Raw genomic sequence first — 18,367 nt, 5'->3', positions numbered from 1 at the left:
TGCTCACATTAGTTTTTACATTACTGCTTACAATAACATTACCCTGTACATTAGTTTTTACATAAGCGTTTACATCAGCACTCTCATCAGCTTTTACATTAAAGCTTACATTAGTTTCTACATTAGGGTTTACAGTAGTGTTTACAGTAGCGTTTACATTAGTAGCTAAATTAATTGCTAGCATTTACATTAGTGCTGACATTAGTTTATTAGTGTTTACATTAGTGCTGACATTACTGTTAACATTCCATTTACATTAGCACTCATACTAGTTTTAACACTAGTGTTTACATTAGCATGGCTGGTGTGTGTGATTCTAGGTTGTCTTTGGCGACGGAGGAGCTCAGCTTGACACAGCAGAGCCTTAGGAGTAAGGAGGCGCTAGTGGAGGAACTGGAGGCCAAAATTCTAGACTCTACCAAAACCTCAGAGAAAAAATCCGAGTGAGTACTACAGTAGTAGTAGTAGAATTAGAAGGTGTAGAAATAGTACTAGTGGTGGTAGTGTGAGCAATAATGGCACTGTCAGTAATAGCAGCAGTAGTAGTAACAGTATTTTTGATAGCAGCATTATTTACACTGTAAATAATGCTGCTATCAAGTTGTCTTGTAGTAGCTTTAGCTGTAGCAATGCTACTTGTAGAAGTATTAGTGCTATTAGGAGTTGTAGTAGTGTTTCTTGCAGTAGCTGTAAGGTTAAGAGTAGTGGAAAACATAGTTCTAGCAAAGGTAGTAGTTACATTACATTACATTACATTACAGTCATTTAGCCGACGCTTTTATCCAAAGCGACTTACAATAAGTGCATTTAACGTAGGAAATCAGGAGAACTACTAGTCATCAGAGGTCATAAGTGCATATAAACAAGCATCTATGAGCAAAACCAGTGTTAAAGTCAAAGTGCAAGAAAGAGATTTTTATTTTTTTTTTGTTTTTTGAAATTAGTGAATACAATAAGTGCTAAGAACAAGTACCAGGATAGTAATTCTTAAAGAGGTGAGTTTTCAACCTGCGCCGAAAGATGGGCACAGTTGTAATAGTAGTAGTAGTAACACAAAATAATTGAAATAGTACAACTAATAGCTGTTATTTGTACCACTAAGACCAAGTAAAGTATTTACTCTCACCCCCTGTCATCCAATTACTCTCACCCCCTGTCATCCAATCAGCTTGGTGCTCCTCCTTAGCCAGAAGCAGTCATTGGAGGAGCTCCGTCAAGCTGTCCAGTTGCTGCATCTCTCCGAGTCTAAGCTTATATCCCAGAAGAATTTGCTGGACACCAAGATGGCTGCCGCCCCACCACCAGCACTCACTTACGAGGACGATGCCCGCTCTGTTGGCTCTGTAGTAAGAGATGTCTGTTCCTCATTACCTAGATATTAGCCTGCTGGCCATTCATTAGCGGTGTCTGAAAATATCACTATACTTCTCTATTGTGATACTATCTTTCACATTATTGTATCAATTTTCAGAAAAACAATTGATACTGAAGAGGAAGTCTTTGCAGTGTTGTAACATATGTTACAATACAATTTATTGCCATAGATCACAATATATTGTGTCTATGGTATCTTAATATATTGCAGTATATCACAGCTTTTCTAGTATCCTAAAACATCGCAATGTATTGTTGCATTTATAGTTCATATCACAATAATGTGCAGCATTAGTAGTATTGCTATACAGTGCCTTGCAACAGTATTCAACCCCCTTGACAGTCATCAGTAATGTCTGGATTATTAAAGATGCTCACATGTCTGTTCCTGAACAATATAATTTTTGTGAACCCATAAGCTCTAACAGCATCTTCCCACAGCCACAATAAGTTATGTTTCGCTGACGTTTTTTTAAATAAGTCAAGTCAAGTCAAGTTTATTTATATAGCACATTTAAAACAACCACAGTTGAACCAAAGTGCTGCACAAGCTTAAAATACAATATAAAATAAGTAACACATATGAATATGAAAATATATGTAAAAAAGACAGTAAAATAAAGAAATTGAAATGTAAACAATAAAACACAAGAGTAAAAGTATATTTGCACAATAAAATCACAGTGTCAAGCTCAACTTGAATTGAATGCCAGCGAGAAGAGGTAGGTCTTTAACCAAGATTTAAAAGTCTCTAGGGTCTGAGCAGATCTTATGTGTAATAGTAAGTTGTTCCAGAGATCAGGGGCAGCAACTGCAAAGGCTCTGTCACCCCTATTCTTAAGCCTGGATCTGGGAACATGTAAGAAGGGTGTCAAATCCAAACTTACTGAGGGCCATTCTGAGGGTTGTTAATGAAATCTGGGGCCATGACATTCATTACAGTGATTCTTGTTATGGTTACAACCCATATTCTATTTATATAGCACAGACAGTTTTTTAGGATTATTGTATATTTGATTGTCTCTTTGTACAGTAAACTTCAATACTCTGTATGCTTCTTCTCATTTTACTGTCGGTGTGACATTCAAATTTCCCCAATCTGAGGATTAATAAAAGGCAATTCAGTTCAATTCAATTCATATATGACTCAGAGGTAACGTCAATGCAGCCAAACTGGCGTGTTTATTCACACAATCAAACCAAACACATGACTGGCGAGAACCTGCCAGGAGAGGGCACATGGATGATAGCACCATAACAATTATGTTTATAAATAGGCTAGCAGGTTGATTAAATAAAATAATAATACAGTTTGTTCCCCCGTCATATTTGTGGGTAATTCTTTATATCAGCAAAATAAGATGGAAATGCTGTCAATATAGCGGCAAGTGCAAAAACAATGTTGTATTTAAAGACAATAATAATAATAAAAAATAAAAGAAGAAGAAGACAAGTGCACAATTAATCAAACTACATTAGCAGTCTAGCCTACAATAGGTTCAGTTTTTAACAAAATAGTTTCACAATTAAACAAAACCATTAGGCCTACTACTGTGTCTTTCAACACAACAAATTATGTTTTCTGTGATAACGCAAAATAGTCAGTGCATCAAGGCCTATCTGAAATGCATTGTAGTTCAACTCTTACCAGACACTCTGCACCTTTTCTTAGAGATGATCTCGTCTATTCTAGGCTTAATGTCCTTGGCTGTGGCCAGTTTCAATACCGAGACCAAATGCTGGTCAGTGAGTCGGGATCTGTGGGATGTCTTGTTCAGGTTCATTATGGAGAACATCTGTTCGCACGAGTAAGTGCTTCCGAACATGGACATGATGCGTGCAGCATGAAGACGGACCTCTGGCATTGATTCGGGGAGGAGAGGTGCAAACTCAGCAGCCCCGACTGACTGGTACTGGGACTTCAGAGCGCTGCTACATTGCAGTTCAATGAGTTCCAATTGCAGGTGCTCAGGGGCAGTGTCGACATCAATTGCAAAACGATTTGCGAACAGGTCAAGGTTGAATTTCTGTGATTCAAAATCAGCAAACCTCCTGCTGAATTCCGCTTTGAGTGTGTTCAGTTTGTCAGCATACACTTGGGTCGGGAGTGGAATGGTGACTGTGGCGCTCATTGATTGACAGGTAGGAAAGTGGGTCAAGTTACCTTTGCGCATCTGGCCCTCCAACAGACGCAGTTTCAGTTCAAATGCCTTCACGGAGTCCCGCATCTCGGTGATCAGCTGCTTTCTTCCCTGGAGTTTTAGATTCAGTGAACTGAGGTGCTCCGTGATGTCACACATAAACGCCAAGTCGCTCAGCCACTTTTCATCCTCAAGCTCGGGGACAGCCTTCTGTTTGCTTTCCATGAAACGAGCGATCTCAGCGCAGGTGCCGTAAAACCTCCTCAGCACTTTCCCCCAACTCAACCAGCGCACCTCCGTGTGATAGGGCACATCCTCACGCACAGAGTTTTCCTCCTCTAAAAGAGCCCAAAACTGCCGATGATTCAAGCCCCGTGCATGAATAAAGTTCACAGTTTTAGCCACAACATTCATGACATGTTCCATGCCCAACACCTTAACGTAGAGGGCTTCCTGGTGGATGATGCAGTGGTAGGTTACCAAGTTTTCTCCTGTGTGCCCCATCGCCTTTCGAGTCAAACCGACCAAACCAAGAACTTCCCCGCACATCGCCGGTGCACCATCCGTTGTCAGTCCAACAAGTTTATTCCAGGGTAGTTCCATTTTGTTCACACTCTGCTCCACTTGGGTGAAAATGTCCTCTCCTGTTATTGTCCCGTGAATCGGTTTCACGTCTAAAAGTTCCTCAGTGATGAACAACTGAGTGTCAACCCCTCGGATTAATATGGACAGCTGGGCTGTGTCCGTCCTGTCTGTACTCTCATCTACCACTAGTGAGTATGAAACAGAGTCCTTGGCTTTTGTTTTTAAGTGGCTCTCTACATCGGAGGCCAGTTCATCAGCACGACTAGCCACAGTATTTCGGGACAGGCTGATGTTTGAAAATGCCTGCTTCTTGTCGGGGCACACAACATTGCACACTTTTTCAAGGCAGTCTTTAATAAACTCTCCCTCGCTAAATGGCTTGCTAGCCTTTGCGATTTCCTCTGCAATAATAAAACTTGCCTTGGTAGCACCCTCACTTTCACTACTGATGCGAGTGAACATGCTTTGCTGATGTTGAAGGTTGCGTTTCAAGTCTTTGGCTTTCGGCAACTGTTGCTCCATGTCCATGTTAGCATATTGCTCGCCATGCTTGATGCTTTGTTTCGAAGTGTCTGCGGATGTTGTACTCTTTGAACACTGCCAGCGACTCTTGACATACGAGACACACTGGCTTTTGTTATAATTCACAAAACAGGTATTCAGCTTCCCACCTCTCTTGAAACTGTCGATACTCTTTGTCTACTTTTCGTTTTTTCGCCAGCGTTTAATTATGCTAGTTAGCTTTCGATCTCCTTTGCAAAGCGTACATTCAGGTAATGTTACTCGGGTGACGTAGGCAATGCTACTGCAGGAACATGCTACTCGGGCCACATTCAGTTGATGACCAGAATTGACAGGAGGGCCGGATTAAATATTGCATGAATTACCCTTTCAAGATCATTTGGAGGGAGATATGCCTTTACTTTTCCCAGAAGTCGTAATTGAAAAAAAAATGTTTTGACTACTGAGATTATTTGTTTGTCAAAGTTAAAAGAGCTGTCAAAAATCACCCCAGGATTCCTAGCAGAAGAGTGACTGTAGGAAGCTGAAGGGCCAAGAGCGCTATCATAAACATCCAGCAGATCAGATTGTCCATATACCATCATTTCAGTCTTATTTTGATCTAGTTTCAGGAAATTTAACTCCATCCATGTTTTGACATCCTTTAAACAACTCAGCAAAGCCTGTATAGAATCTCTGCTGTTTGTTTTTATAGGCAGATAGATTTGCAAATCATCAGCAAAACAGTGAAAAGACATATTATGTTTTTCAAAAATGGACCCCAAGGGCAGCATATACAATGAAAAGAGAATGGGGCCCAAAATGGAGCCTTGGGGGACCCCAAAGTTAAGTGGGGCTGCAGCTGAAGAGAATTGGTCTATATGGACAGGAAAGCTTCTATTTGACAGGTAAGACTTGAACCATTCTAGGGCAGTACCTTTAATGCCTGCACATAGCTCAAGACGTGATAAAAGATGGCCAACCATGTCAAAGGCAGCAGTCAGGTCCAAAAGCACCAGAACAGCAGAGTTCCCAGAGTCCACAGTTAAAAGAAGATCATTAAACACTCTTAAAAGGGCTGTTTCAGTGCTGTGACGTGATTTAAAACCAGACTGTAACTTTTCACAAATGCCATTAATTTCTAAGTGCATTTGTAATTGTACATAAACTGCTTTCTCTAAGACTTTTGAAAGAGAAGGCAGCTTAGAAATTGGCCTAAAATTAGAAAGAACAGAGGGATCAAGATTGCTCTTTTTGATGAGGGGCTGTACTACAGCGTGTTTGAAAGCAGCAGGTACACGGTCTGAGAGAAGAGAGGTGTTTATCAAATTTACAATACAAAGCCCAACAGTGATAAAAACATATTTTAACAGTCTGGGTGGAATACTGTCAAGGGGGCAATCTGAAGGCCTCAAATGGTTAACTACCTCAGATATAAAGGGGGGGGGGCACAGGCCCAAACTGCTCTAAGACAGCTGGGCACATAGAATAAACAGCAGGATCTGAGGCCGAAGAGGATGGTGAGGCCCTAATAGCAGAGATCTTATCTGTAAAACTTTAAGAAATTCTTCACAGAGTGTGGGCGTTGGCACGATGCAAGGAGACTCACGTGGATTTATAAGAGAGTTAATAGTGTTAAAAAGAACCTGAGGCCTATGACAATTGTTGGACACAAGGTTTGATAGAAACTGTGTTTTTGCAGATTTAACGGCTCTCTGGTACTCTGATAAGCAGTCTCTTAGAATTCCTAAGGAGATATGAAGTTTGTCTTTCTTCCACTTTCTCTCAGCACATCTACATGTGCGTCTAAGAGTGCGGGTGGTGTCATTGAGCGATGGCTGTGTCACTGGTTTAGGGCATTTGGTTCTAACAGGAGCAACCAAGTCCAGTATGTCAGTGCAGGTAGAGTTAAAAAGAGTGGTAATGTCAACAGCACTGAGATTACAAGAGTCATCCAGGGTGTGAACCATAGAATCTTTAAAAGCAACAGAAAACTGAGACACCGTCAAAGGGTTATTTGTGCGCAGGGAGCGTGCCGGAGCATGCGATTTAACCTGGGAACAAGGCAGCGTCACAGTAAATAACACAGGCAAATGGTCCGATATACGTGTATCACATATTTCAGTGAAACATACACTTAAACCAAAGGCCAACACAAGGTCCAGTGTGTGACCCTTCTCAAGCGTCGGGCCAGTCACCAATTGATTGAGATTAAAATAGTCAATAAGATTCAAAAAGTCTTTGACCAGAGGTCTGGATTCACAACAGAAATGGATATTAAAATCACTGACACTTAAGAAACTGTCGTAGTTCACTATAGTCCCCGCCACAAAGTCTGTGAATTCCCGAATGAAGTCCTTATTGAAATTTGGTGGACGGTAGACCACTGTGCACAGCACCGGACAATTACAGTTTATTTCAAAAAGCTGCAGCTCGAAGCTGGAGAAGCTGTCAGACAGAGTCTGTTGGCAGTGGAAGCGGGATTTAAATACAGAAGCTAGACCTCCACCTTTGCCAGTGGTCCGAGGTGAGCTGATGAATAAACAGTCAGATGGAAGTTCATAAAATAGGGTGAACTCACCAGCACGAAGCCAGGTGTCCGTCAGAAACATAAAATTCAATTCCCGAGAGGTAAAGAAGTAATTTAGCAGGAATGTCTTATTGGCTAGCGATCTAGCCTTAATGAGAGCCAGACGGACAGTAAGCTCCTCTTTGTCCGACGCTGATGCACAATCCAGTGGGCGGAGGTTCCTGTTATCCACGCTGCCTCCACGGGCTCGTGTCCGTCTGGGAAGAGGAGCCTCCACTGGCAAGTGAAGTTGGCCCACAGCAACACCAGGAACAACAGGCAGGAGCCATTGAACCGAAAAAAGGTGATAACCACTGCGAAGGAGGCGAGGATCATTTCCATGGGAGGACGTTAGGTAAGCGTTAATTCTCACCCGAACACCACCCTGCTTTCCTCGTCTTCTAGGGCGCTTCCTACGGGGAATGACACAAGGTGGGCAGCGCAGGTATGCCGGTATAGCTGATAGCAATGGAGGAAGGTTTGAAAATGGATCTCCCAAATTATGCTTTGACAGCAACTCATGGGGCGCTCGGATATTGAGAAGCGCTTGGCGATCATATATGAGTAGAGCAACGACATCGTGACAGCATATGTGGCAAAACAGAACAATAGCAAACAATACGCCAAACAGACCCGACAGACAGCTCGTCGCACACACTATTGCCATCTTGCCGGAAGTCTCAATAAATCAAAAACTAAAATATAGTGCTCACATAAGTATTCAACCCTGATGTATCAGTACTTTGTAGAGCACCCTTTTGCTGCAGTAACAGCCATGGGTCTCTTGGGGTAAGTATGTAAAAGCTTTGCACATTCTTTTGGAGTAATTTTTGCCCATTATTCTTGGCAGAACTTGTACAGGTCTTGCAGGTTGGTGGGATGGCGCCTCTGGACTGTAATTTTCAGTTTGTGCCACAGATTTTCAATGGGGTTGAGGTCCGGACTTTGACTTGGCCACTCCAAAACATTCACCTTGTTGTTGCTGAGCCATGCCGTTGTTGCTTTAGCCTTGTGCTTAGGATCATTGTCCTGATGGAAGGTGAACCTTCTCCCAAGCTTCAGTTTTATGGCAGACTGCAACAGATTTTCTTCCAATCGTAGCAAATTCAGGGACAGCCAGGAAGTGAACCCGGGTCGCCTGTACCACAGACGACTGTGCTAACCAGTCAACTAAAGGGTCCAACCCATTAGCCAAAGGCTAGCAAGTCTAGTCATCCGGGGTCGTTACACTACCCCCCTCCTTCTGGAAGCGCGTCCCAACGCTTCACCATATCAGCTCCCTCACACCTCTGGACACATGCGCTTCCAATGGCCTCACAGTCTCTCCATCCCGCTTCTGACACCAATATAGCGAATTCAGGGGCAGCCCGGAAGCAAACCCGGGTCTTCCGCACCACGGGCGATGTTGCTTACCAGTCGACTAAAGGGTCTGACCCATTAGCCAAGGGCTAGCGAGTCTAGTCATCCGTGGTCATTACACTACCCCCTCCTTCGGGTACCTTCCTCCTTGCCGGCTTCCCCTGAATTTGCTACATTTGGTGACAGCGGTGGGATTGGCAAAGCCAAGGGCTAGGGGAGTCATCAGCTTTTCGATGAGAATTTTGAATTCTTGCTCACACTCAGCTGTCCACTTCTCAGTGAACGGTAACTTGAGGTCAGCATTGGAGAAGGACTTGGTTTTGCACTTCCTCCCTGTGGGAATGTAACCAGAAATCAGATCATTGAGAGGCTTCACAAGTTTTGAGAAGTCCCTGACGAACCTCTTATAATACCCTTTGAACCCAAGGAAGGACTTCAGCTCTCTGATATTGTTAGTTCTGGGCCAAGTGATGAGCACAGAAATCTTGTCAGGGTCAGTTTCTATTCTGTCTTCCAAGATGTGCCAAGTATTTTACTGGCTACCACCTGAAAATGTAATTTCTTCAGGAAGTCTGACTTGGCTCAGAAAACAGCATTAGCAAGCTGACTGTGCAACTAGATGTTCTATGTCTTGATCAAAGAGCAATAAAGTGGCTTCATGACATTGAAATTTACTTATACTTCTTCTTTCGGCTTATTCCCTGTTTGTCAGTGGTTGCCACAGCAGATTTTACAGTTTCCATCAGTACCCTGTGAGGGCACGGCGCCATTGTCGGCCATTGTTAAGCTGGGTCTCGACCGATCCCGTATGAGGTCTCGACCAATCCAGTATGGTCCTTTCAATCTGCATACTGCTTTGGCAAAATTTTATGTCGGATGCCCTCCCTGACACCACCACTAACTCTATGGACAGGGCACAGGTAAAGTGCTGGATGCCATCCCAGTATTCATGGACTTGCACCCATGCCTGCTGCCTTACATCAGGGGCGGACTGAAAATGGCCCTGGACTTTTTGACTCAGACACCCCCCCCCCCTCCCCCAGCAATACACCACCACCCACACAAACCAACAGGAAAACTCCCGGTGTTCCAGATGGCCTGTCTGCCATTGATCAGGGGCACAGTTCAACACTTTTGCTCTGAGTAGATCGCTCATTAAAATTAAATAACTTTACATTTTAAATTTAATTGCATTAAAATATGATAACCAGAAAAGGAAAGAGATTACATTAATATGTGCTAAGCTATACACCAAGATATTGAATGCAGTGCGAGTGAACCAACTTCTTTCTTTTGTTGACAATGCTATCAAGGACAAGTCGCTGCATGCTCTGTAAATTAATAGCAGTAGCCTACTGTGTTTTTTGAATTTCTTCCAATTTCCAATTTCGTCTATTTCCCAGGTACCTAATCTTTATTCTGTGATAATAATTGCTGAATTGGATATTGATCTTATCTCAGGAATGTATTAGTATGAACTGAGTTTGAACCTTTTTACCTTTTTTTTGGTCTGTCATGTGACCTTTGCTGATCTGTGTCATGTAACCTTTGCATGTGACCTTGCTGACCTGTGACGTGACCATTTCATGTCCTGTATCATGTGACCACTATGAAGCCCTATATAAATCCCATGCCATTCGTTACACTCATGCTCTGATGAAGGCCTGTAGCAGTAGGCTGAAACGTTAGCATGTTTTGCTGGCCAAAATAAATTGGTGGGAATGAGGCACTGTCCCTGTCCTTTTTGAAATTGGTGAGTGCTACCCTACATCCTTGGATGTGGTTCCTTGAACCAAGTGGCACTAGTCAGTGATTTTGCTTGGCTATGCATCTGTGGTTAACAAGAAAAGTGTGGAGTTAAGCACTATCTGGGCTTAAAATTTCCCACCCATGAGACAGAAGAATTTTGCAATTTATGACATTGCTCACTCTAACCTAGCCACATTAGTTGGAGCGACGCCTCATCATCTGTGCTAACTCTCAACATAGCTAGTTTACTCACACTAGCTTTTTCTTGCTGGTTCCACGTTTTGCCAGTATGCAGAGCTGGTTGTCATAGTAATCTACTACTACTACTACTAATTTCAGCTGCTTCCGTTATAGGTCGCCCCAGTGGATCATCTGTTTCCATCTTTTCCTGTCCTCTGCATCCTCCTCTGTCATGCCAGCCACTTGCATGTCCTCCCTCACCACATCCATATACCTCCTCTTTGGCGTTCCTCTTTTCCTCTTCCCTGGCAGCTCCATATTCAGCATCCTTCCCTCAATATACCCAGCATCTCTCATCCATACATGTCCAAACCATCTCAATCTTGCCTCTCTTGCTTTTTCACTCCCAACAAAAATCATAGCATCTTCAACTTTGCCACCTCCAGCTCAGCCTCCTGTCTTTTCATCAGTGCCACCATCTCCAAACCATACAACATACATCACATCTGTAGTACTCTTTCATGACATGAAACCATACTGCTGCTCGTTAATCATCACCTCTTAACCTACCTTCCACTACTCTTTCCCATATCTTCATGCTGCGGCTGATCAACTTTATACCTCTGTAGTTGTGAATTGGAGACAGAGCGGTTGTTAGTTCAGTTGAGAGGCTTGTTCTGAGCTTGTTGAGTTTGGAGATTAGAAGGGAGGCTGAAACAGGTTCCATATCGGCAGCCATGTTTCCCACACTTCCCGAGAGACCTGTAGTGCTTGAAATCTCAGGAATTGATTTCTTCAGTTGTTTTTTTCACCATAGGTCTGTAGCAATTCACAAGTGTGGGATAAAATAAAATAAAGAGGTTTTTAAGTAAGAAAAAAAGGAATTTTGTTCAGGAGCGACTCCTCGCACATCTACTCTGTCCTACATCCGGGCCGAAAGTCATCCTTGGGGATTTTTTTTTTTTTTATAAATTTATTTCTGATTTTTCCATTTTTTCTCCCAATTTAGTGGCCAATCGATCCCTATTTTAATTCAAACACCCACCCTCGCACTGTATGTGTTCGCCAACTGCATCTCTCCGGCCGGCAGTCTCGAAGGAGACCGCCTCGCCACTTTCGTGACTAGGCGACTCCAAGCCGAACCACTGTTTTTTCCGACACACACAGAGACGCATTCACGTGACGAACACAAGCCGACTCCGCCCCCCTCCCGAAGACAGCGTTGCCAATGATCGCTGCTTCGTCGAGTCCGGCCATAGTCGGATCTGACGAGACCGGGGCGCGAACCCCAGTCCCCAGTGGGCAAATCCTTGGGGATTTTAACAGAGCAAATCTCAGCCACGAACTGCCAAAATACTGAGAGGAAAAGGACCAATGAGTCAAAACTGCAGCTCCAGACCTGCTTCGACTACTATTAAAGGACTGCTATCACTCTTTCCCCCATGCAGCGCTGAGCCTCTCTGATCACTGTCTGATTCATCTTATCCCAACCTACAGTCAGAAACTAAAATCTGCAAAGCCTGTGGTTAAAACTGAGGAAATGGACCAATGAATCAAAACTGGAGCTCCAGGTCTGCCTCGACTGCACTGACTGCAGTGTTTTTGAGGCTGCATCTACAGACGTGGGCGGACTTACTGACACTGTGACATCTTACATCAGCTTTTGTGAGGACATGTGTGTGCCCACTAAACCTTCTGTACTTTCAACAACAATAAGCTGTGGTTCACAGCAAAACTCAGGCAGCTTCTTTTGGCCAAAGAGGAAGTCTACAGGAGTCGAGATAGGATCCGGTACAACAAAGCCAGAAATACACCCACAAAGGAGATCAGAGTGGCAAAAAGGTGCTACTCTGAAAAGTTGAAAAACAGGTTTTCTGCCAACAACCCATCGTCAGTCTGGATTTTGAAAGTGTTTTGAAAGACATTACAAACTACAGGAGATTGTACAACACCTTAACTCCCCAGGGACATATGCAAGGATCCAGTTTGTGAACTTCAACTCAGCATTCAACACCATCATCCCAGATATCCTCCACTCCAAACTCACCCATCTCACTGTACCAGCCCCCATCTGCCAATGGATTAAAAATTTCCTGACAGACAGGAGGCAGCTGGTGAGGCTGGGGGAAATCACATCCAGCACCCGGACAATCAGCACTGGCGACCCTAGGGATGTGTGCTCTCCCCTCTACTCTTTTATCTCTACACAAATAACTGCACCTCAGGTGACCCGTCTGTTAAACCCCTGAAGTTTGTGGATGACACAACCATCATTGGCCTTATCCGGGATGGTAGTGAGTCCGCATATAAATGGGAGGTTGATCAGCTGGCCCTCTGGCGTGGCCATAACAACCTGGAGTGTGACACACTCAGAACTGTGGAGATGACAGTGGACTTCAGGAGGAGCCCCCCAACACTGTCCTCCCTCACTATACTCAACAGCAGGGTGTCTATGTTGAAAACCTAGATTTCTGGGTTCCACAATCTCCCAGATGCTAAGGTGGGCATCCAACTTAAACACAATCATCAAAAAGGCCCAGCACAGGATGTACTTTATCCACCAGCTCAAGAAGATCAACCTGCCTCAGGAACTGTTGATTCAGTTCTTCACTGCGATAATCCAGTCTGTCCTCTGCTGCATTGGCCACCAAACAGGACAGGGAAAGACTACAATGAACAGTTAGGTCTACAGAGAAAATCATTGCTGCCAACCTGCCCTCTATTCAGGACTTACACACCTCCAGACTCATGAAACGGACAGGCAACATCACTGCAGACCCATCACACCCTGGTCAAAACCTGTTCCAACTCCTCCCCTCTGGTAGGCGCTACAGAACACTGTACCCCAAAACAACCAGATATAAAAACAGTTTCTTTCAGCAGGCTGTCATTCAAATGAACGCTTAACACTGTCACTGTCAATAAACCCAACAATGTTGTATATACTGTACTGTACATGTTATACTATTCTGTCCTCGCAATTGCGTCTGAGCAAGGCTAGACGGATAGCTAACAAAAATAATCCTCAATAAACCCATCTTCAACAGAGTGTGGCTTTACCGGTTTCAACATTGTAAAACTGAAAATACAAACAAAGGGGTATAGATCACTAAACACATACAGCTTACATGAAATTGCTTTTTAGCATGAAATATAACATGTCACAATTAACAATAACATTAATTTCTTTAGCGTTATCCAGATATAGACAGCCACACAATAAACTAGCACAAGAACTTAGCAAACATAAGAACGTATGTCAGTTAGTCAGATGCTAGCTAGGGAGCTGTCAGCTTGAATGAGCTTCTGATTTAGCTAAAATAGGTTAGCTAGCAACATCAAGACAACAAGAAACGTCTTCTAGTGATATGTAGCTTAAACAGCATCCGAAATTACATTTCGGATCTAACATGTAAGTGCTGATACTCACAGACATATCGACTCCAAGGTTCAAACGAAGAAAAACAGACCGCATTTCACACACACTGCTTGCTGCTTCATAACGAGCCAAATGGAAGAGAAACAAAACGGACTCTCAGCTGGTGAAACTAACAGTACCTAAAACAACCAATAGAGGGCAGCACTGTACACCTAACATCATAACAAAGCATGGGCAGTTCTGTCGTCTTCAGTTTTCATGCAGTTATAGAGAGCAGGAAGGAATCTTGTTCTAAGTTCAGTTTTTTGTGTGCATCTCTCACCTGGAAGAGAATCCAGTTAATATACAAAAGAGCATGTATTCAGTACAGTAATGTAACACCTAGCTGGGGTCAGAACACTCCCCACCCGGGACGGCTTGGAAGAGTGGGGTGATTGGTCGGATGATGCAACTGGGGAGAAAAAAAAAGGGGGGGGCAAAGTGGCATAATGACCGAAAACAAAGATTGGGTTCATATGCCAATTGCTGTGAATATTAAGTAGAGTTTCAGTGGCCATGTGTACTATTCACAGAGGGTTGGGGAATAGTTGTAATCACAGCATTGTAAGATGGCGACAGATGAACACTTAGCCCCCCCCCCCCCCGCCAGTTTGGGGATGATCGTTCCCTCTTAACATAGATGGCCTCTTTGACTCCCCATTCAAACCATCGTTCCTCCCTATCAAGGATGTGCACATCCTCATCCCTGAAAGAGTGGCCACTGGTGTAGACTGTGGAGTCCTGGTCTGTAGATAATGTAGACTGTGGAGTCCTGTACTGTAGATGGTGTAGACTGTGGAGTCCTGGTCTGTAGATAGTGTAGACTGTGGAGTCCTGGCCTGTAGATGGTGTAGACTCTGGAGTCCTGGTCTGTAGATGGTGTAGACTGTGGAGTCCTGGCCTGTAAATGATGTAGACTGTGGAGTCCTGGCCTGTAGATGGTGTAGACTATGGAGTCCTGGTCTGTAGATGATGTAGACTGTGGAGTCCTGGTCTGACGTGTAAGCTCTCCTGTGTTGTGTCATCCTCTTGGCCAGGGTCTGTTTAGTTTCCTCAATGTACAAGTCACTGCAATCCTCCTGGCACTTAACAGCTACACTATATTGCTCTGTTTGTGCCGGGGACCCGATCCTTGGGGTGGACCAACTTCTGACGCAGCGTGTTTTCGGGTTTGAAAGCAACTGTGAAGTGGTATTTGGAAAATACACGTCTCAACTGTTCTGACACTCCTGCCACATACAGAATCACCACTGGTTTACGCTTAGACAGCTGTTATCTTTCTTCTCTCTTCGATCAGCTGGTGCACTGTTTGGGCGTCTTCCTGGCTTTGACAAACGCACAGATAGGATAACCACACTTAACCAGGGCCTGTTTAATGTGGGATTTCTCCCCTTCCCTGGCTGCTGTGTTGGTGGGGAGGTTGTCAGCTCAGTGGTCCAGCGTCCTGATGACTCCTAGTTTGTGCTCCAGTGGATGATGAGAGTCAAACCTTAAGGACTGATCAGTATGTGTTGGTTTACGGTAAACATCAACAACCAAATGTCCCTCATCACCAATTGCAACGTCACAGTGTAAGAAGGCTAAGCTGTCATGTTTCACATCTTCCCTGGTGAACTTGATGTAGTGTCCACAGAGTTAATGCGGTTGGTGAAACATGGTACGTCCTGAGATTTAAGTTTAACCGTGAACCAATGGCTAGGTGGTGTCCCTGGATAGGACTCAGAGCCTCTTTTCTACTTCCTCAATGTACAAGTTGGCCACTACAGGTGAGACTGGGGGACTCATAGCACACCAATGACTCTGCCTATAGTACTGCCCCCTGTATATGAAGTACGTGAACTGAAGACACAGCTTCAGCTGCAGACACACTTGGTCAGTGTTAAGGGTGGTCCTACTGCTAAGGGTGAGGTCGTTTTGTAATTTCATACTGACTACCGCCACTGCTTCATCAACAGGAACACACGAGAAGAGACTTAGCATCATAACAGACCATTGTTTCCCAATCCTCAATCCTCTGTGAATAGTACACATGGCCATGGAAACTCTAGTTAATGCTTGCGGTAAATCGCATATGAAACTGAGTGTTGGTTTGGGTGGTTATGCCACTGTATTGTTTATAAGGGTGGGAACACCTGCAATCACTGTATTATTTATAAGGGTGGGGACACCTGCAGTCAGGTAAGACTGATGAGGTCACTTGGATGATGATGAAACATTTCCCTCTATAAACGTTGTGTCCAGATGAACTGATTCAACTTTCTGTGATTTTCTTACATGGATTATTGAGCAGCATAAAGACCCGTTACACTGACAGAGTCATGAAGCCGTAGTCAAATTCCATGTAGTGTAAACCTACATGGGCTATAACCTACATGGGCTATAACCTGCATGGACTATAACCTACATGGGCTATAACCTACATGGACTATAACCTACATGGGCTATAACCTACATGGGCTATAACCTACATGGGGCTATAACCTACATGGACTGTAACCTACATGGGTTATAACCTACATGGGCTATAATCTGTATGGACTATAACCTACATGGGCTATACATTTGATTCTGATTCTGATATTGATGTTTTTTTAAGCATGATAATATGACTAGGTGTGTGTGTGTGTGTGTGTGTGTGTGTGTGTGTGTGTGTGTGTGTGTGTGTGTGTGTGTGTGTGTGTGTTTACAGGAGAAGGCCAGAGAGAGAATCTCCAAGTTCGACACCCTCCGCCACTCGCTTGCTGGGATGATTCGTTCGCCCAAATCCATGCTGGGTTCATCCACCTCGGTGAGAGAGAGACAGAGAGAGAGACAGAGAGACAGAGAGACCATTGACCTTTAACCAAGCCTTTAATGTTCCAATTCTTCAGTCACATCAAGATAACATTAACACAAATACTCATATACAGTGGAAAAACACAACAATTGCCATACACAGTAAAAGCAAAAGGATACAGACCTTCCCCTATTTTTTCCTTTTTTCAGAAATTAAGAAGAAGCACTTCCACTGTGCACAGCACATCCCAATGTCCCCACATAGAAATAAATCCTTCCAAGTGTGAACTAAGTTTGAAAAACATGAACTCGATTTTCAGCCGAGCAGCCACTAGACCCCTGAACATCAGCATGGCGTCTGTGGACCCTGTGCCTTTCATTTTGTTCCGTCTGCTAAGCCAAATGCTAATTTTCGCCTGACCTATCAAAATATTAACCAAGGTGACACGTCTGCACTGTGCTGCCATGTACCTCGGACCAAAGACAAACAGGCCGTCTGCAAGAACCTCTCTTAAACCTCTGAGCCACCGCTGCAGTACAGAGAAAAGAGGGCACAACCTGGGACATCTGAGCCATAAGTGCTGTAGGGTTTCCTCATCATTACGGAAAGAGCAGTGACTCCCTGCCCTAGGGTCAATGTGTGCCACATGTCTGTTCGTAGCAACAGCCCCATGTACCACCCTCCACTGTAGATCCGCAGTGCGTTTCTCTATGGGGGGTTTGTACAGGGACCTCCAGCTGCCCCTGCAGGATGAGCCTGGTGCCAACACACTCATCCACCTCGACTCCTGCACGCCGGTTAGTGATATTCTGTTGAGAACCTTTACAGCGACTGCGTACAAGGCCTTCTGTGATGTACTTAAGAAGTCATGTAGTTCTGGTGTTTTGATGGATAGAATGGCCTCCTTCACTTCTTCCTGCGCCTCCACTGCTGCACAGACTGACAAAGATGGAAAAACAGGCTGCATAGCTGGCTGATCCTCTCCGCCCTCCGCTTCTAGTGCCTCTCTGAAGAAGCCAGGAAGTGCACTGATCACTTCCCCCAACAACCTCTCCATCAAACGAAGAGATTTAAAGCCAGTCTCTTGGCTCAAAATGCCAGCCGTCTTCCGCTGTCCTCCTGATCTGAGACACACTAACTTCGTAAGTCCAGCTCTTATGAGGGATCTCTGTACACTTACGAAGCTGAGCATCCTGCAGCGTATCAGTGGGTTATGGAACAGTGGTTCCTCCCCTACGCTGCCATAGAGCTGGGAGTAGTCTCTGTTGGTGCGTAAGACCGTTCCCCAAGCGTGGAGGACAGATTGATCGAAGGGTGTTGTCGTGAAATCCATGCCAGCCAGGTCCAGAAGGAACAAGTGCTTGTCATAGTTCAGGTTCATAACCCTCCGAAGCAACACAGATGCTGTTTCACTCCAAAGTCGCTGGTCATGGTATAAAAGGCGCTGCACAGTTTGAAGGTGAAAAGCCATGATACGACTGCAGAGGTCAATCAGGCCCTGGCCTCCTTCTACCACTGGTAGGAACAGTACAGCAGACTTGGTCCAGTGAAAGCCTCCCCAGAAGAAGTCCACCAGCATCTTCTGTACTTCTTGTATGAGCGTGTCCGGAGGTTCTACAACTGTAAACCGGTGCCAGAACATCGAGACAATCAAGTTGTTAATAATCAAGACTCTCCCCCTATAGGACAGCTGAGGCTGGATCCAAGTCCATCTA

The 18,367-nt window shown here is 44.3% G+C and overlaps 1 protein-coding gene across 5 annotated transcripts in view; it reads left to right on the top strand.

The window, feature by feature from the left end:
- The window catches only part of fer (fer (fps/fes related) tyrosine kinase), a 203,644-nt gene that overhangs the window by 64,956 nt on the left and 120,321 nt on the right, over positions 1 to 18,367 (top strand). For all 5 annotated transcript variants that reach the window (XM_056290265.1, XM_056290264.1, XM_056290269.1 and 2 more), the window contains exons 9-11: positions 321 to 443; positions 1,169 to 1,346; positions 16,566 to 16,664. In XM_056290265.1, the coding sequence (XP_056146240.1) occupies positions 321 to 443; positions 1,169 to 1,346; positions 16,566 to 16,664 (400 nt within the window). The remainder of the gene's footprint in view (positions 1 to 320; positions 444 to 1,168; positions 1,347 to 16,565; positions 16,665 to 18,367) is intronic.

Source organism: Lampris incognitus, chromosome 12 (genome assembly GCF_029633865.1).
Source record: "Lampris incognitus isolate fLamInc1 chromosome 12, fLamInc1.hap2, whole genome shotgun sequence".
NCBI classification, from domain to species: Eukaryota; Metazoa; Chordata; class Actinopteri; order Lampriformes; family Lampridae; genus Lampris; species Lampris incognitus.
The sequence above is the reverse complement of the archived record's forward strand: the minus strand, read 5'-3'. Positions and strand labels throughout refer to the sequence as shown.